This window comes from Balaenoptera borealis, assembly GCF_965194805.1.
Source record: "Balaenoptera borealis genome assembly, chromosome: 18".
Taxonomy (NCBI): Eukaryota; Metazoa; Chordata; class Mammalia; order Artiodactyla; family Balaenopteridae; genus Balaenoptera; species Balaenoptera borealis.
The window spans coordinates 75,505,169-75,525,817 of record NC_138877.1 but is presented as its reverse complement, the minus strand read 5'-3'; the positions used below and the strand labels follow the sequence as shown (position 1 = coordinate 75,525,817).

Below are 20,649 nucleotides of genomic sequence, written 5' to 3'. Positions count from 1 at the left end.
AAGGGCCAACAAGTTCAAAACAAAAGAGAGGGAGAATCATTTCAGGATTTAGAATATGATATGTTCAATTTCATGTTCTGCAAGGTCTTTTATTGAGAAGTAGAAATCAAGACTTCTGATATTATCTTCCACATGTTTATTTATACAGTAGAAAATGCCACACCGATATATTCACTTATGTCTACAAGCAGACTTTATGTTGCACTTAAATCTGATTTGGTTTAAGAGGGTTGAAGTTTTAAATTTAAGAAAAAAGTAGAGGACCAAACAAAATGCTTTCTAAAATTTACAGGGATTTTTCCAAAGGATATCTTTATCCATATCACTGGTTGAGAGAATATTGTATTCAATGTCAAAATAATTTAAACTATTAAAAGAGAGAAGAATTGAAAAGACTATTTTCTCAGCTTATGCTGGCTTCCTATACAAAGCTCAGATAAAATGTTTTCATTTCATGTTTAATTTTCAGCATGGAAATTTGCCTATTGAAAGGTGCTATAAGGTAAGGACAAACCTGCCATAGAAAGTATATCTTTTAGTTTCTAGATCTTTTATGTAGCTAAAATTCAACACATTAAAAGCCAAAGTGCCAGAATGGTATACTTACACAGGTTGTCTTGTAAAACATTACATGACACAGATCAACAAGCTGTCAAATTGCACCAAGCTTTGACGGTCACTGCATATCATTTTTAGAAACTTACAGTTTACATGGGTAAAATTTAGTATTCCGCAGAAAGGACTGGTAGGTTGAATCCGGCCCATTATCTTTTGCAACTCGCCTTTTAAAAAATATCTACTTCTCCCTCCTGCCAACACTTCAGGAATGTGAATAAGGATGAGCCATCCTTTTGGTTTCTCAACATAGCTGCTTAGAATGATGGCACCCTAATACTGCCCATGTGCATGTGCATGTGCACCCTACAGAATAGTAGAGTCATTAGAAAGCAGGGAAGGGAGGTTGGCACAGTGAGTGTCCGGTGGAACACACCGCTGTCCTCTGCGACAGCCAGAGAGAGCTCAGGACAGTGCTGCGCTCCGGGTGCGCGCGCACGGGGAGGCGCTGGCCCCGGCACGTCTCCTGCCCTCGCAGCGCTGGTGGGAGTGAGGGGCGAAGTGGGCAGGGTCTTCAGATAAAACGAGACTGCTGTTTGCCCCCAGCATTGATCCACGTGAGGCGGGGTCGAGAGGACCCCTGGTTTTCCCAGCGCGACTGACGCTTTTCCTTCTCGGAACTCCGAGAGCCAACGCTAAGGGGCACCAGAGGCTCGGGTTGCCGCGGCTGCCACCCGGGCAGCCTGATGGCCCGCTGCTGCGGAAGTCCTGGGCGGCAGCAAAGCCCCGCTCGGTGGGGGCTGGGGCGCAGGCCTTCGGAGCGGGAGTCCCGGGAGCTTGGGGTGCTGCAGGCTGGAGGGGGAATCCTCCGAGGTCAGGGTGTCGAACTCGAAACTCTGCGCTGGGCAGTGAGCCTTGGTAGCCGAGGTCTTACTAGTTTTTCCTAAGACTCTGTGAGGCCACTTCTAATCTTCTACTTCATGAAAAATGTCGCTGTCCTATATACAGCTAAAGATGTAGATGCGCACATATATCCCTTCCGTATACTAAAATCATTTAAGATGATTTGATGCACGGGAAGCTGTTGATCTCTAGTTGTCTGGGGATCCTGAGGCACATGCAGAGGGATCAGATGTCACCTCCTCCACCTCCGCCAGCCAATTCATGTTCACTCCCATGCCCCCAACCTTTCATTTGAAGTCGACTATTCTTTAGTTAAGGAGGTGACACCCAGACCCTCGCCCCGCCAGAATCCTCTAACCACCCGCCGGCAACTCGGACTTTTTCCGGAGTCAGAGAGGGAGCGGGAGATGCTGAAGAAATTAGCAGGCATCCTCAACCTTGCAGTCCGCATTCTGACTTTTCCCAGTGATAACAGTAAGAAAAAACCCAAAAGGTGGGGAGGGGTGTGCGGAAGGGAAAGAGCGAGCGTCGGAGCGCAGCAATGCAGGCCCCCCACCCGCGCCGGACCCCGGCGTCCTCGCCCTCCTCCTCCGCCCCGGCCGAGCCCCGTGCCAATGCGCCAGGATGGAGACATCTCGGCGCGGGAGGAGATGACGCAAAACCCAGCGCTCCCCCCCAAAAAAGTGTTTCTCCAGGACGAAGATGGCGGCAACTTAGCCGGGGACTGAAGATGACTGTGGCTCTCGGGAGGCCCAGACCCGGCGATTCGGCCCCGAGGTCCGGGGGAGGCGGCGTCAGCAGTCGGAGCCCGGCGGCGGCTGCGCCCGCGGGCAGACCTGCGGCGGCGGCGGCGGCGGCGGCGGCGGCAGTTGGAGCGCGGGGTGGGGGGTGGGGGGGAGGGAGAGCCCTGCCGGCGGCGGCGGCGGCGGCGGCGGCGGCCCAGGCTCCGGACTCGCGGAGAGAGAGCGAGAAGTAGGAGCAGGAGGAGGAGGAGAGGAAGGAGAAGGAGAGGAAGGAGGAGGAGAGGAGGGAGCTGGGGAGGCGCTCTGGTCGCAGCCAGCGGGCAGCGGAGACGCGGCATGCCCCCGGCGGCGGGCGAGAGAGGGCTGTCCCCGGCGGGGCCATGGGGACGCGCGCTCTGACAATGCCTGGGTGAGAGGAGCAGCGCCAGCCACTCCGCCGCCTCCACCATCACCTCCTGCACTCCGCTCACCGCCGGCCGCCGGCCCCAGCCTCCGACTGTCTCTCTCTCCCCCCTCCCTCCCTCCCTCCCCGCCTCTCTCTCTGCATTATTGTTTCCCACTCTACAGAGGATGGGGTCGGCAGATGATTAGGTCGGAAGCAAGTCATATCTTCCTCCAAAGCCTGGTAATATTTATGTAGGCAAAAAGAGAGAGAGAGAAAAGAGGGAGAGAGAGAGGGAGAGAGGGAGAGGGAGAGGGAGAGAGAAGAAACGGGAGGAGGGGATAAGGAAATTAAACCCTTTAAGTCAATGCATATCGTGGTGACACCGGCACAGGAGCCCTCACGGTGGAGTCGGCCAGGGCTGTGCGTTCCCAAAATATGACCAGGGGTGCTTGGATGTGTCGGCAGTATGACGACGGGTTAAAAATCTGGTTGGCGGCACCCCGGGAGAACGAGAAACCGTTCATCGATTCAGAGAGGGCTCAGAAATGGCGACTGTCTCTGGCATCTCTCTTGTTTTTCACAGTCCTGCTCTCTGATCACTTGTGGTTCTGCGCCGAGGCCAAGCTGACCCGGACCCGGGACAAGGAGCAGCGGCAGCAGCAGCAGCGGCAGCGGCAGCAGCAGCAGCAGCGGCAGCGGCAGCAGGAGCCCTCCTGGCCCGCGCTCCTGGCGAGCATGGGGGAGTCCTCGCCCGCCGCCCAGGCGCCCAGACTCCTCGCCGCCGCCTCGGCCCCCGCCCTGCCCCCCTCCCCGGGAGCCGGCGGGGGCGGCCAGGGCAGCCGAGGCAGCAGCAGCCGGGGCGAGGCTCTTGTGCTGGGGCACTCTGCCCAGCCCGTGTGGCGCCTGGAGACCTGTTACCCCCAGGGCGCCTCCTCGGGCCAGTGCTTCACCGTGGAGAGCGCGGACGCCGTGTGCGCCAGGAACTGGAGTCGGGGGGTGGCGGCCGGGGGGGAGGAGCCGCAGGTGAGGGGGACGCATCCAACTCCGCTCTGGAACTTGTCGGATTTTTACCTTTCATTTTGTAATTCCTACACACTTTGGGAGTTGTTCTCGGGGTTGTCCAGCCCCAACACTTTGAACTGTAGTCTGGATGTGGTGCTCAAGGAGGACGGTGAGATGACCACTTGCAGGCAGTGCGTCGAGGCTTACCAAGACTACGACCACCACGCTCAGGAGAAATACGAAGAGTTTGAAAGCGTGCTCCATAAATACTTGCAGTCGGAGGAGTACTCGGTGAAATCGTGTCCTGAGGACTGTAAGGTAGGAACAGTGGATTTTCCCCATCCTTGCGCTTTTATATCCGTGTGTGTTTGGTTGAGGCGTCTTCTAGAGTATTAAAATGTTTTTTGGACTCTGGTTTTTTTGTTACTTCACCGTTGTTTTTGTGGTTATAAGAGCTTGACTTGCTGCTTGATTTGGGACTATCCCGTGGATTGCTGGTGGACTGGTGCCTTCTTCTGGGATCCTTGGAAGGTCAGGAAGACCCTGGTCTTCTGAGAGAATAAAGCCAGTGCTATGGAGTTGGTTCAAACTCTGTTGCCTTTTTTTTTTTTTTTTTTAAGTGGAATTTGAGTGAAGCTTGTTAGGAAGACAGTGATGGGATTGCATACTGATGACCGCAGCTAAAATCAGAATAGTCTGAGACAGGCATGTATGGTCTGGCTTATGGGCCTGACACATGAGCTCTCTGATTGTGACATCATTAAGCTGGTTGGCCGAAGGGACAAGAGAAAGTGTTTGTGGCTGTTTATGTAGGAAGAACTAAAAACGTGTTTTACTTGTTTTACAGGGGTAGTTCTGGCCGTTTGGAAAGTCTGAGGGCCTACCTAAGCGTATTTACTCACATAAGTTTCCTGTTTCCTCTTAGAAACTTGTATAGTTATTGATCGGAGACTCATTATGAGTAGAAAGTTTTAATTAAGTATCTGGTGATACCTGATCAATGTTAGATTTTTTATCAGCCACCTGATGTAATTAGCTTGAATTTTCAGGATGCTCTCCAGAAGTACTAACTGGCAAATGCTTGATCTATGAATGAAAAATACTGAACTCATTAATAACGTATATTACCTTTAACCCCTTCCTATTAATATAATAATGGCTGTAATCCTTGCTGATTGACAAAGAAGTGTATGCAAGTTTCTTAAGAAATGGCTAATGCAACCATGGGCGCTTGTCCTAGTAGAAGTGTTGCTGTCCGTGGTGCTGAAATGAGATTTGCTCAAGAGCTTTGTTGAAGATGATACTGCAGTGACCTTTAGTAGGGAAGAAATGATGACAGAATCTCAGTAATAAGCCTTAATGTTTTGTTCCAAAGGTAATTTCTTAAAGAGTGCAATAAAATAGTATTGCTTTTCAAAATAAATAACACAGCACATTCTCTCTCTCTACCTTTCTCTTCATTACTTCCCCAGCCTCTCCCCGGGAACACAGCAAATGTCCCTTTCTGGCCTCACTTGCTTTCTACTCAGAAAGCGTAATCAGGGGCAGTATGGATCAAAAGATTCTGTGATACTTTCACAAGAGAACTGGCCTAAGGGATACCTACTTAAAATGAACATAGTTCAAGGGCTGTATTTTAGTTTGGATTGATTAGTTGTGCTTTTGACAACTAAGCTGAACTAAAACTAAACTTGTTTTGCCAACATTCTTTAAGACCAGAAACATATCTTCTTTGCAAATAATAATATTGCATTCACAACATTAATTTAGAATGCTACTTCATTAGATAAATGGATTTTAAAAGTTTTTTACATATTTTTCTTAGCCATACCCCAGTAAGTCATGCCTGGGAATTAAACTTAATCTTAATGGTAGAAGTTAATAATGAATGACTAGTGTATTTATTGCAGTTATTTATTTTGACAAGATACGTTGCATCAGAATTGCAAGGACACTGATGTGCCTGCTAATTCTACTACTAATAAAAAGCTTGCAAACGTTTCAGTATATTTATGTTTAAAAGTGATCCCTTGTAATAATTTGAATTTGCTTGCCTCCTTGAATGTAAACTCTCATAGAAATTTCTAGTAATTCCAATTTGTATAGTTTCAGTATTTAAATGATAGTCTACATTGCCAATATACTAGAGCATATTTTCAAATAAGTCTGTCAAATATATTTTTGTTTAAATATTCAAGTTTTAAATATGTATAAATGTATATTTTCCTCTTGACCTGAAATTATTATCAACTTTATACTTATATCATCATAGCTATAAGGCACAGTGTAGGTTAAATTAATGTGTAATGTTATGAACTACTTCTGGATTGTGTTCTCATATAAAGTAGTAGTTGTTAGCTGTATACACAAAAGCACATTATAAAAATCTGAACTCCTTTTTAGAAACATTTCTTCACAATGAAAAGTAAACACAGACATTTGAGTTTTTCATCTCCACAATACAGGATTTATTACTTGTGATGCCTTGTAGCTATTTCTTGGTTGGTTGTTTGTCAGCTGGAAACACTTGAAACATTTATTCCAGGATAACTGTTCTCACACAGCTTCAGATTTTAGGTGCCGGGGGGTTGGAGGGGGGCAGTGTTCGGTGTTCTTGGTTGATAACTCACAAATCTGTTGATTAGCTCCTGAGCTTCATATACAGCTTCTTTATGATTCTGCAGAACCACAAACACATCCACATACCAAGTATATTAAACGGCTTAAAATGGTACTTGTAGTCTTTGAAAAATGTGTCTGAGTTTCTTTCTGAACATTTTTACTTATTTCAAACATACTTATAATTATGAAATGATGACTGTCTTCAGGAGCAATGTTCAAGATATATAGTCTGTGCAAAATTTTCCACATTTTAAGGTTAACAGCAAAGTCTTAGGCAACATTAAAAGTAAATGCATTATATTTCTGGAATTGGTAATATATTCATGAAAAAATCCAATTTAATAGTTTATTAGTATATTTATAAATTTATAGACAGGAGAATATATGCAATAATATTAGCTATACAAATTAGTAGAATCCATATTTTAGGAGCAATATGTTAACTTTGTTATACCCATATATAATTAAATGATTAATACAGTGATTTCTGACTTTTAAAAGTTAGGTCATGTTATTACCCTCTAGTTTTATAATCTCCCCCATTAAAAAAAATGCCACATTCCATATACATATGAAATTAAAATGGATTAAATTTAATTTTTATTTAACTTGATTTAAAGGGCTTTTGGCCTGTTATACTGAAAACAAAACAAAAAACACCTTAATATTGATCTAATCCAATCATATTGTCTTGGGCCCGTAGTAGTTGGAGATCAAATATAGCTTGGATTTTCTTTAGCGAACCTTTGTTTGCAACATATAATAGAAATCATTTGCACCCAAGAATATTTTTTAATATTCATAGAAATAGCTGGTTTAATTTTTAAAGTAAATATGCACTTTTATCGGGGAAGTAACTTATGGTAAAATAAAGAACAAGAACTTCTGCATGTATCATTTAGACTATAGCATTCAAGCTGCTATATTACATAAATCAAGTAGCAAAAATTTGACAGTAATTCTCTGGATTTTGCAGTGTTATTCAAAATAATGTTTTTGATATACAATAAGAATCTGAAAATCTTCAAATTGGCTTCAAATTGGCTTCAATATGAAAAAATACACTATTCTAAGCTACAGAATTACATATGTATATTATTAACATGCCTGAATTTTTACTTAAATAAAGAATTTTTCTTAAATATGCCATTCTTTACCTCCTAAGCATTCTTGAAATTACATATTACAAAACTGGGATGTTTAGGGAATATAAACTTTTATGTTACAGGTAAACTTTTGTTAATGAAAGTTTTATTGACTTACTATTCCTTAAGACAGATGGTCAGGGAAAGTGGGTGTGAGATTAGATTCTAACATAAATCACTGCATCATCTGTATTTTAGTTCTCTCAGAATAGATTCTAATCTTTATACTATCAAGAATGTATGCATTCTTATATTTTTATATTATAATTTTGTATTAAAGCAAATTATATTGCCTATTTTTATTTAACAGACAATGACCAAAAGAATACTCTGCCAGTGTTTGGCATATATAACAACTGTGATACTCAGGGCTTTCTGTATTGTTTGCAGAAACGACTCAGAAACATTAACCAGTTTGAGGACATAGAATTTGGGTTACATAATGTGCAAGTTAAAAAAAAGGCATTTTTAAGTCCTTATTTATTTTGATGTCATATACTGTAGATTCTTAAAAATAGTTTTTATAAGGAAATAAAATATCTAACAATTCTTTCCACTTAAATATTGAATCTAAAATATTATTTTGCTCTTACTCGTTTAAGTGCTGTTGTACATATTATGTCCAGAGTGTGGAATACGTCTGCAAATAGATCTCTTTTATTTTATACCACTGTGTTATTTTTAAATCATATTTTTATAGTTGAATTGCTTCTCTGTAAAATCAAATAGTCTAACCTTCAGATGATCACATTAACCATTAATAAGGCCATTTATAGTATCAAAGCCACTTTCATAACTGTTTTTATAACCCAGATTTTCATTTTCATATTTTTGCTCCATATATAACTACTGATTTATGATATGTGTTTTATTTTTATCTTAATTTTATTTTATTTTTATCAAATTTTATCTTAATATTATATGCTGTTGGCTTTATAGACCAAAGAATGATTATTCTTTTTTAACTTTGGACTTGTAACTGGGTCAAATTAGTAGCTATATAGGGCATAACCACAAAGTTTTGATAATTGCTGTTATACCTTGGTTTTAATCACTTTAATTAGATGAGATTGGTGTCTGCATATGCAAGGTGAATTAAAATGTGAAGGAAAGGAAATCAAATAATTTTCTCAGTCTCATGCTCCCTCACAAATAAATTATAATCCATTAAGATGTATTTTCATACTAGATTGAATATAAAAGAACAAATATACAGATAACTATTTGAGACACAATACTAGTTTGGTTTGAATTATCTGACCTATTGCTTTCATTTCAATTCCCAATTTCCTTTTTAATCTTAATCTTCTAAGTTGACCTCACATTGACTAGGCTCCAATCATGTTGTTGTATGCTTTCTATTGATTTACACTGAAAAGATGTTTCTTCAATATCAGTAAACATTTACTCTAGATCAGTGGTCCTTGGGTTCACATTAGAATATCCTGGGAGTCTCTGAAGACACCCCCAGCCCCAGGAGATTCTGATTTCATTGGTCTGGCTTGTGTCACGAGCTTGGGATTTTCCAGTTTCCCTGGTGATGTGCAGCCCAGGTTGAGAACCACTGTTCTAGTTGAGTGCCAACCAAAGTGGAAAGACCTTTTAGCTCCTGTGCCTCAGTAATGAATACATAATAACCTCATTTGTTCAACTGATGAAAAAGCAACTTAAATTTTTTTTAAGTGGTAAAGGCAGTAGGACATAGCCAGAGGGCAGGGGAGCAAATAGGTAGTGACTGGGCTGAGGAAGTAGATGAGAAGTGAACCAACTGGGTGCAAAGTTTAGGGAATGTACCAGGAGAGAACATGGAGAGAAGGAGAAGGGTGCATAGAGGACCAGAGTCAAGGATGGGCCTCTCGGCTGTGGATTTTCTGTCTTTTAGCCAGAACTGTCATTATACTAGTGTTCACTAATACGCTGAGCACGTGAATGCAGAAATTGGATGATTGTCTCTGTGAGACTGATCAACTATTTGATTAGAGGAGCCTCAGCCTCCTTATTTTTGTCTCTAATTTTAGTTTATATAAATGGCTAAAATTTAGAATTTTTCAAAAGTATGGGTTGGTTTTAAGAGAAAACATTTTGGCTTTTCGTAGTATTTCACATAGTTCGGGTTTATTCTTTCTTCACCTGTTCACTTTACTAAACCTAGGAAATTACTAATCCTTTTTTACTTTTCTTTTTCCATTGTAATGATGAGCCATGTTTCCTTTTTTACTTATTTCTGTCATAGTGGAATAACTAGTTGATATTCATACAGTGTTTTGAAGATACAAGTTGCTAAGTAGGCACAGAATACTACCACACCTAATTTAGGAATTCATTTTAGAGGGATCTTATCATTGTTCTCTTTTGAAGTGATTGTAACATAGTCATATATTTTTTTAAAATTAATTAATTAATTTATTTTTATGGCTGTGTTGGGTCTTCGTTTCTGTGCGAGGGCTTTCTCTAGTTGCGGCGAGTGGGGGCCACTCTTCATCACGGTGCGCGGGCCTCTCACTGTCGCGGCCTCTCTTGTTGCGGAGCACAGGCTCCAGACGCGCAGGCTCAGTAGTTGTGGCTCACGGGCCCAGCTGCTCCGCGGCATGTGGGATCTTCCCAGACCAGGGCTCGAACCCGTGTCTCCTGCATTGGCAGGCAGATTCTCAACCACTGCGCCACCAGGGAAGCCCAATAGTCATATTTTTTTAAAGTTTAGATTACAAGATGCTGTGAAACACTAAATTTAAGTTTTACCTTAAATTAATAAGCAATTAAACCTTACAATCCAAATCATGAAATTATAGTAATAAAATGTTTTAATTTACCCTGGATTCTTTAAAACTGGAAACAAGAGTTAACATCTGCCTTTCTTTGGTAATAAATAGTTAATGATTTATACTATGTATTATAGTAGAATGCATGAAAATATTTTACTTCTTGGGTGTTGAAAGTGTTAAAAGGTAATAGTTGATTTTTCCCCTCCCTTGGTAGTCTGTTTCTACACACAGTCATTTATTTAAAAAGAAAAGTTGTAGATGTTACCACAGATGGTAAAAAGAAAAATATCCTGCAAAAAATACAAGTCTACTGTGTGTTTAAATAGTGTTACCGATCTTAGCAGCAGCAGTAGTGTATCTACATGTGTGCGTGACGGGTGAATGCAATAATTACTTCTTTGGAAATACTTTGGGATTTTATATGTCAGCTGCTCTGCCCTGCTTGAGAAGGAAATTGGGCTCTGCTCAAAACTCTGAGTCTTCATCCCTTGGTCTCCTCTTCTTCCTGTCAGTGTGCCTTCTTGCTCTCATCTGGCTGAATCCTCTCCTGGTGTCTGGAAGCTTCACTTGCAGGGCCTGTGTCCCATGGGAAACCCGAAGTTCAGAAGTCTTACTTCTCTGCATCTCTACTGACATCAAAAATGATCAGTCTTTTTCCTACTGAACTATCACTGACTTAGTTTCTTTGAAAAGAAAACTGAACTAAGATTTAAATGGATGATCATGACAATGTGTTATTAGTTTTTTCAGAAAGTGAGTTGAATCACTCAGAAATTTAAGTGCTGGAACGAGCTTCAGTAGTAGCTAACAAGCTTTAGAGTTTATTAAAAGTCAGAAACTAGTCTAATTCATTTAATTGTCACGTCATCTTTATGAGGTAAGTACTATCACATATTTTACAGATGAGTAAAGCGAGGACATAAAGTTAACTGTTCCAAGGTCAAACAGCTGGTAGTGTTAAAGATCAAGTTCACTTCCTCACTTGATCGTTATTTTCTTTTTCCCCTTCGTTATGATCATTACAATCATACCAAAGAGTGAAGAGATAAGTATAATAAATCCACAAATAGATTTAACACCTATTAAAAACCTCACCATATATACTTCTTTTTATTTTTAATTTATCATTAAAAACATATTATAGATGATACAGAAAGCTAAGATGACAAATTTTGGAGCCCTAGACAGCTGGAATGAATGGCCAGGAATTCCTGGTTCATCATTGCAAAGTCTTAGAGGGAGATATGAATATGAATAAATGGTATGACGATCAGCAGAACACTTAGACTTCTGCTTTCCTTTTTAGAGTGGAGCAGAGAAAGGATAAATATACAGCTTTGGAGGGAAGGAAGTAAACTTTGGAAATCTGTGGTAGTTCCTACACTGAATTCATGTTAGATAAGATACCGTCACTTTCTGTTTATAATTTTTAAACAACAGTCCAATTTTTACCATATTGTTTTAAAAGGTGTTGAGTTTATTAGTTGAGAATTGTGTACACATTGCCTGACATCTATAACACTTACGAATCTTAACATTTATCTAACCTTTATTAGCTTCCTATAAGCCTTATCTCCAAATACAGTCACATTGGGGGGTCAGGGCTTCAACGTATGAATTTTGGGGGACATAGTTCCACTCATACGTTGAGTAAGGTATATGGCAAGGGTTGTAGGAAATACCTTGGAAAGATGTGCTCAGTTGTGAAGAACCATGTATCCCATGCCAAGTCTTTTTGAACTTCATTCTCTGTGTGATAAAATATCAGAGAGGAATTTTAATCAAGTGATTTACTTGGGATGGTTTGTTTTTCTCAAAGCTTAGCCCTGGCAGCAATGTGACGATAGGTTGGAGGAGGGTAAAGTGATGTCAGAAACTAAATTTTAAATTATATTTAATTTCAATTAGCCTTAATTTAAATAGCCCCATGTGGCTAGTGGCTACCATGATGGACAGAAAATTCTAAATGACTATGATGTCTATGGAAGTGGAGAAGAAAGCAAGATTCAAGAGACTTTTCTGAGTTCAAATTTACCAGTTAATATGTAGAGGAAGGATTTGAATATTACTCCGCCATAAAAAGAAACGAAATTGAGTTATTTGTAGTGAGGTGGATGGACCTAGAGACTGTCATACAGAGTGAAGTAAGTCAGAAAGAGAAAAACAAATACTGTATGTTAACACATACATATGGAATCTAAAAAAACGGTTCTGAAGAAACTAGGGGCAGGACAGGAATAAAGACGCAGACGTAGAGAATGGACTTGAGGACACGGGGAAGGGGAAGGGTAAGCTGGGACGAAGTGAGAGAGTGGCATGGACATATATACACTACCAAATGTAATGCTAGTGGGAAGCAGCCGCCATAGCACAGGGAGATGAGCTCGGTGCTTTGTGTCCACCTGGAGGGGTGGGATAGGGAGGGTGGGAGGGAGACACAAGAGGGAGGAGATATGGGGATATATGTTTATGTATAGCTGATTCACTTTGTTATACAGCAGAAACTAACACACCATTGTAAAGCAATTATACTCCAATAAAGATGTTAAAAAAAAAAAAACACATGCAAGGGAAAAAAAAACTTTATAAAAGGTGAGACTCTGGATGTGGATACATTTAATGAGATAGGAAATACAGGAGGAAGAACACGTTGGGATTGAGACTGGTGAAAGAAACAGGAGTCCATTTTTGGAGATAATGACATCAGGAGATGTCCAGTAGATAGTATACCATGTAAGTAGGGCCTTTGGGTGTGAAGTTTACTCTCTGTGCGTCGTGTAGCTTGATCCAGGGAGCTGTGGGCAGAGATTAGATGATTTAACAAAACAGATTGCTTGGAGAGAATGTCAAAGATGAATTCTGAGGAAGAGCAATATTAAATATTAAATGTCAAAGACAGATGAATTCTGAGGAAGAGCAATATTAAAGGGTTTGGGCAGAAAAGGGACCAAGAATAGAGACTGAGAAGAAACAAGAAATGAGAGTGAAAATGGGGGAATGAGAACAGAAGAGAGAATGGAGGAGGGTGGGGGAAGAGGAGGGGGGAGGAGGGAGGGGGAGAGGCAGAGGTAGAAGGAAAGGAGAGAGAAAATCATTAGAATGTGATGATCTGAACAATACAGGGAAGAATTTTAAGAAAGATACAGAGTCAGTCAAGAGTGTCTTATGTTGCAGAAAGAACATATAGGATGAAGCCTAGAAATAGGTCACTGCATTTGGCAATTAAGTCTTATTGACCTTACAAGAGTAGTTTTGTAGAATGATGGAAGAGATGTCAAATTGTGATGGATTAAGGAATGAGTTGGAGTTGAGGAAATAAGAACTAGTCCAAACTATTCTTCATTAAGTTCAGCAGTGAAAAGAAAAAGAAAATGAAATAGGTGGGAAGATGAGAGTTTAAAGAAATAAATATTTTATGATGAAATAAACATTAGAGTATTTGTAGCTTTTGATCCAGGACCCACAGATGGGAGTATGATATTGAAAGTACCACTTTCAGAAAAAATTAGTGAAGGCATCAGATCCCAAAGAAGAGATACTAGGCTCTGATCTGTTGCTTACTCTTGGGGAGGAGGGAGGTTTTATCTTGTACATTGTGCTGTGCATCTAAGATCCTTTGTTTTGTTGTTTATATTTTAAATAGGAACAATGCTATAATTTCAGGATTTCAGACAATAAGCACAATTATTATCTTGAATATGCTTAAATAAAGTAGAATATTCATTTTCAAATAGTATAAAATAGTTACTGGCTATAAATATGAGATCATAAATAATTATATCATGTGTGTTACTGCAAACTATTTTCTTTAGGAATGTGCTGCCCTGGGGTTCAATGACATATTTAGAGAGTCCATGGAATTAAATATGGCTATCTTGTTATACATTTTCTTAAAAAATATTGATATGTTTGATAGAAAGTTCTAAAAATAGAAATTAACTTAAAAAAAAATAAAAATAGAAATTAATTTTAAACCTAATAGAGAAGTATAGTAAAATGGTTAAAAAAGTATTGAGGAAAACTGGGTTCAACTCCAAGTTTCATCACTTATTAGTTATATGACATCATCCACCTTAAAATAGGGAGTCTAACATCTCTTTCGTAAGACAGTTATGGGGAGAAATCAAGAGACTCTCATGCAGATTAAAGTACCTAACCTAGGGCTTGATGATGCCCAATAAATGGTAGCAATTCATTAAAACAGAAGCCACAGGAAAATCAGTGAAATTGCTTCACTTGAAATCTCATATAAGTTTCCTGGTAAACACCACTCATTTTTATGAGAGTTTTATAAGCAGACTTTGCATTCTGCACAGTAAAATTCTCAGTTTTATTACATCTACATTCCTTCTGCTTCTCTAGAAAGATGACTAATGGTGATTCTTTAGAATGAAACAGAAAACAAAAATTCAGCTAGGGTGAAAATGTTTCATTCCTAAAGCTTGACTTTTTTCCCCCTGTTATTTCAGATTAAAAATTAACATGTGCTGGGTTGTAGACCGAGTGGATCCTCTTAGACTGCTGCAAAGGAACTTGAGCCCCTTTGTGTACAAACCTTTTGGGGAGGACAAGCGGAGAAACCATTGTAATGACTCTCCATCTCCTGGAAACCTCTGGGTGAAAATAATCTTGGGGGAAATTCTTTGTTATGTAGTCTGTCAGGCATTGCAAAGTCTCATGTGCCTCCAAGTTTCATTTTAAATGTTGGGGCCCTTTGCTCTACCCACTAGCTACCTGGCTTTGTGTTTTGTTTTGGTTGTCCCTGTTATTTTCTGCTCTTCTCCCCAGAACTTATGCACTCGGCCATACTTAGTAATTTTATTGATTGGGGAGGGAGAGGAAGTAGAGTAAAAGATTGCCTCGGCATTTGAACTAGAGCTAGCAGACAAGGCAAACATGGCAGGTGCCAAGATATGCAAGACTGTATGGGCTAGAATAAAAGACTTTAAGCTGTGCTCCATGAATGGGTACATGATTGCCCTGAGGAAGAGAAGATGCAGGGAGACATAGCAGGGTTCTTTAATTTGATAAAAAAATTGTCATGTGGTAGGGGAGTCTTATTATCTAGTACTTAGTTTTGGTCTAAGGGTAAGAATGAGGTTCTATAAGCAGGTGTTTTAGAAATATCACTCCTCTACATAAGAGAGAATGTTCTATTAGAGGATAAAATGGAACAATCTGTCTGGAGAAATCAGGTGCACATTGCTACAAAAGATGTACAAATAGGATGGGAGCTATCTGCCATGACCCTTGAGGGCATCTTACCTATGTGTTGCAGGTTGGCCAGAAGATTTTAAATATTCTGTCTAACATCCTTTGGCATAAAACGAGGCACCCAGAAGTGATAACTTTGCACAGTGAGATTGCACTATATTCTTTGCCTAACACCTTGCTCATAGTAATAGTTATTTGCTTTTAAAAAAGGAAGTCTTGACGACTTCAACTTTAAATTATTTCTCTGGTTCCCATTCATATTGTTGTCAACCTGGATAATTTTAAAAAGAATGAATCAAATACATGTGCTTGTCCTGAAGAAATATAGAAATTGAGCTGGACTAATCTCTAAGTAAATTTTTTGTTATTGCTGATAACAAGAATAAATACTCATTCTTCTCTCCTAATCACAAACACATCAGTCACTTTTATAAACTCTCAAATGACCTTTTGAGCAAAGCAAGACTCAACGACATGGTCAGATCTGAAGGAAAGTGGGTGCGGCCTTCCTCCGTTGGTCTTGCAGCACTTCTTGTCACACGTGGATTCACCCCACATACAGTTTCTGTGGGGACATTATCACTAGTAATTAAAATCACTGTATAAAATTCCCATTCTTGTGGAATTGTACACATTAAGTTTTTAAAATAAACGAGTTCTACACGATAACTTTAGCATCCTTATCTTATTTAATCCCCACAACAATCTACTATTATGGGCAAAATTAGCTTTCTTCAACAAATGGGTTAACTAAGGCTTAGAGAAGGTAAGAAATGTGCCGAAGTTCTCACAGGCAAATGTGGCGTAGACAGAACTCAAACCAGTAACATCTGGCTCTTAATCTCATGGCCCTGACTTAACTATTATAATATCCTGTTCACTCTGTCACAAATCACTGCTCATGTCTAGTTTTTAAAAAAATTTTTTAGGGGGAGAATGTGGGTGGGTGACAGCAGGAGTGGATAGAATATAAAGTTCTTTGGCACATGAAAGAAAATGTAACTCACTTCATCCAATTTTTCTGTTGCAGCAGCTTGGTGTAGGAAAAGAGCATGGGTCTAAAAGTCAGAAACATCTAGATTCAAATGGCTGTTCCATCAATCCTGTAAGGTGGGGATACTTATATATCCAGGTCGAGGAGTCACTGAGAGAAGAGACAGAGCAAGTGTGTAATAAAGTGTAGCTGGCGAGGGAGCTCCCTGGTGGCCTAGTGGTTAGGATTCCGGGCTTTCACTGCAAGGGCTCAGGTTCAGTCCCTGGTTGGGGAACTGAGATCCCACACGCCGTGCGGCCAAAAAAAGAAAAAAAAAGCGTAGCTGGCAGGTAGAGTTGTCATCTTTTCAGTCCAAGCTACTCTGAGAAGAGAGGGTGGCGTCACGCTGCAAGGTATACTCTGCTCTCTTTACTGTTAGAGACTGAGCTGGTAGAGCACATGGACAAGTTTGTCCTTCTAATCCAGTTGTTGGTTTCTGGTCAGAGCTGTCCTAGTGTAGAGGTCGTGGATTTAGTTTCCATAGAGGCATTTAAAAAGGCACTGGTGACGTATTTAATCTTGGGAGTCACTATGACTCTAGATAAGCAGTGAGAGACTGTCTGGAGAGAAGCAAGTGTTTTTAAAAAGGTAAATCTGAATCCTAAGCCATTTAAAAACAGAATCTCTCCTTCCGCCTAGTGAAGACTGGACTGGTCACTGTGGGCCATTGGGCAAGGAGGTGTGGGCCCTACCCCCCCCCCCCCCCCCCCGTGCTTTTCAAGGCAGTGGCTTCAATGCAAAGTCCAGGTGAAATAATGGGAAAAAAGACCACATGCAAATGCAAACGATCTTGCTGTCAGTGGAGCTGTGGGTCTTTATACCTGACTGCTTTGTAGAGGGTTGGCAAAGAAATGGCAGATTTCAGGTATGTTCTATTTGTCCCAAGGATTTCTAAATATATATTGAAATTTTAAGAGTCTCTTATGAAAAAGTGAATCCTTTCCTATCATTTCAGTTTAGACTTTTTAAACTAAATGTTCGTTTTTATTCAGTGTATCTGAAAATTTCAGTAGGATGGAATTCAAGTCTGAGTAAACAAAATCCTTGTCAACATAGTTTGGCTTCATTGACGAATATAGATTATTTTCAACTGTCATAGTTATAACTGCTCAGCCATGGACTTGATTTCTCTATTTGATTGACTGGCTCTTTAAGATTATTAAAATAATTGATTCGGTCTTTAGGTACTTGATATTTTTTGTTCTTATGACTTAATGGATAAAACAGGCCAACTTTGTATGTGCTACTTCGCCTACGAGGAGTCAAAGCAGCTATTTATCTATTCTTTTTGGCAAAAGCAAGCATATTAAAAGAGTACCCAGACTCTTATTTGTTTATTTAGTCTTTGAGAAATAAATTTCTCATTTCCAAATAACTTCAAAATCTAGGGAAAATTAACAAAAATCCATATGAATATTTATGTATTAAATTTGTAATTTTACATTTCATACATTATATTAAGTGCTTGAACTTTTCATAACAAAAATCTAAAATGGTTCCCCAAAGATAGTGGGGTTGATTTTTGATAGTCCTCAATTATTTCATAAAGGTAGAGATTTTAAAAGGCCCTACATACAGGAGTAATTCTTAACATGGACGAAGAGGTCGGGCTTTGCCCCAGTCGCACTGTCCAGACAGGCAGCACCCCTAATGTGCATGCCTGAGAGTTCACTCATCACTTGGTTCACTGTTACAGCTTCTCCAGTATTACACTCTAATTGGACGGATGTTTAAGTTTCTCACAGTATACGCCTTAAACAGATAAATGCAAAAGCTAAGCAATGCAAATTTGCATTTCTTTAACAACTTGATTTCATTAATAAACTGAAAACTATATAGCTAAAGGAACCCAACAATTTACTTTTTTTTTTCAAATCAAGACTAGATTTTGTAGTAGGTGAACTGTAGAAAAGTTAACTCATGATAGATATTGTTCAGGGAAAAACATTCTATCTTCATCCAAATATATTAATTTATCTTAATGGCTGGACAGTTGACATACATGGGACCAGATGAAGGTGCTGCAGATAGACCGAGGGAAACACACAATGATTAATGAGAGTCCCCATTTCCTACCTGTGATCGATTGTCATGAATTTACTTTTGTCTGTGTAATGCTGTCTCCATTCTGGGCTATTTTGTACGGCCTTGAGCCTATTCCTATTCTACTGTTTTTTTTTTTTTTTTTTTCCTACCGTGACAATATATGATGCATTTAATATGGTAAATTATTAAAGAGAATTTCCCAAGGGGCTGTTCAACTCAGTTCCTCTGACTTCTCCAATTAATGGTGAAGGGCCATTCTCAGGGCTGCTGGTCGATGCTTGTTGTGGAATGAGCAGGTGAATCAGAGGGACCAAAGAAGTGTCAGCACTGAAGAGAACACATGCATTTTCTCAGAATGATCACAGTGATTATTTGCAAAGGATATGATAATTGCCATCCAGATGTATTAAAGGATGCTTCATAAAGAACATTTTAATAACTTAATTTGTGATCATTGCCTCTGGGAATGCACTTTGTCATACAATTTTTGTGTGCTCTATAGGAAAAAAACAGTGTAAGGACAAATGAATATTTCTTTTTAAAAATAGATCTTTAGTGGAAGCTGTTCTTAGATAATTTGAGCACTATTATTATATGGCAGTAGTAATTTAGGCACTGAGATAAAAGATATCCCGCAGTGCACCTAGTTAAAAAAGGAATAAATAATCAGACTCTTCATCATGTGTGACTCACATATGGACGTGAAAAAAATGTAAGAAATTTATATATAAACAGCGTGTTTACTAAAACAAGAGAAGGAAAGAATGTGAGGGAAAATCCAAGAGAATATTTGATTTTCTTTTTCTAGGTACATGTTTATGAGGACAAGATTAAAAGGCATGTAAATCTCTTAATCTAAAAGCTTTTGTGTTCATAATCTGCTACTGAAAAAAAAAAAACCCAACAACTTGGTAACAAATTTTTCTTTTCACATGGTCTCACTTTCAACCTATAAATGAAAATTAGATTTCATTCAGAGCTTTGAAATCAGGACAGTGTTGCAATTTCAACCTGAAATTGTTCCTTCTAACTTGCTTATGAGATGTTCATTGTTTCCCTCTTAAAAAGACAGTTGGCCCTAAGTCAAATAATTACCAAATACCAATTTTATAAAATATGGTGCTTGATATCTTTGTTGCTGAACAACAGAGCTTTTTATATGTTAAATATAAACCCAGTATTTTATTTCTACATGCTTCTTTATGGGTAATTATGGGTTTGAAAAGTAATAAGCAGCAGTGTAATTATTCCATAGCTTGCAGTGGGGATGTGTGTTTCCTTAATCTGACCACTTAAAGAAAGAAGTAGCTATTCATCTCTGAACCTTTCCAGAAAAGCAAGTTTTAAAAAAATTCAATGTCTTTTTCCAAATTTAGAAGACTTTAGAAAAATATATCACTGTTTGGTTCTGCTGATTAGTTTATGACGTTTAAGAGACTGGAAAGATATTTATAACTTTACAATGGCGATTTCATCTGAGAAATCACCTGGACAGGTCAAATAGTTCCAAAAATTCAAATAACCCGCAGAGAAACGTTTTAAAATATCACTTTCCACTTAAGGAGAGTGTTGTGACATCTGCAGCTTACTTTGATATGGTTTAGGCAGAAAATATAAATGTAATTATGGAAACATTTGCCAAATCTAGGTTATGGCTATATGAGTGTTTAGTTATTAGTCTTTCAACTTTTCTATATGTTTAAATTTTTTCATAATTAAAAAGTTTTTTAAAAGCAAATCAATGGCCTTCAGGGAGGAAAATGTTCACTACTTTGGGGGTTGTTTTTTGTTTTTTTGTTCGTTTGTTTGCAAAGGAAAAAAAAACTCAAGCTGCTTCACTTCAACCTAAACTTTAAAAAGAAGTTGAATATAATATCGTCTCATTTTTGCAATTACTTATGAAAACTGGCAACCACTCTGTTGAATAAAATGTTTAGTAAATTACTGAAAAAACTGATGGGTTCTTTCCTTCGTGATGATTGTTTGCCTCTTCCTATTCTACCCGACGTTTAGATAATGCCACTTGCTCCTGATTATACTGTGCCTAGTTTTCTTTCTTGATTTCTGGCCTTTAATTCTTCCCAAAATATTCCAGATAAATTGAATGTGAAAATTTGTTCAAATGATGTTTAGAATATTCCAAAGATATGGCTAGTAGGTGGATGATGCAAGAGGTGATGATTTTAACATGTGAGTGAAAATGTAACTGTTTTTTCCTAAAGAACAGTTAAAAACTCTG

At 39.2% G+C, this 20,649-nt stretch overlaps 1 protein-coding gene across 2 annotated transcripts in view; it reads left to right on the top strand.

Moving 5' to 3' along the window:
- Positions 1-2,366: 2,366 nt before the first annotated feature.
- The window catches only part of NALF1 (NALCN channel auxiliary factor 1), a 592,162-nt gene continuing 573,879 nt past the window's right edge, over positions 2,367-20,649 (top strand). For both annotated transcript variants that reach the window (XM_082366243.1, XM_082366244.1), the window contains exon 1: positions 2,367-3,906. In XM_082366243.1, coding sequence (XP_082222369.1) covers positions 3,022-3,906 — 885 coding nt within the window. In that variant the 5' untranslated portion in view covers positions 2,367-3,021. The remainder of the gene's footprint in view (positions 3,907-20,649) is intronic.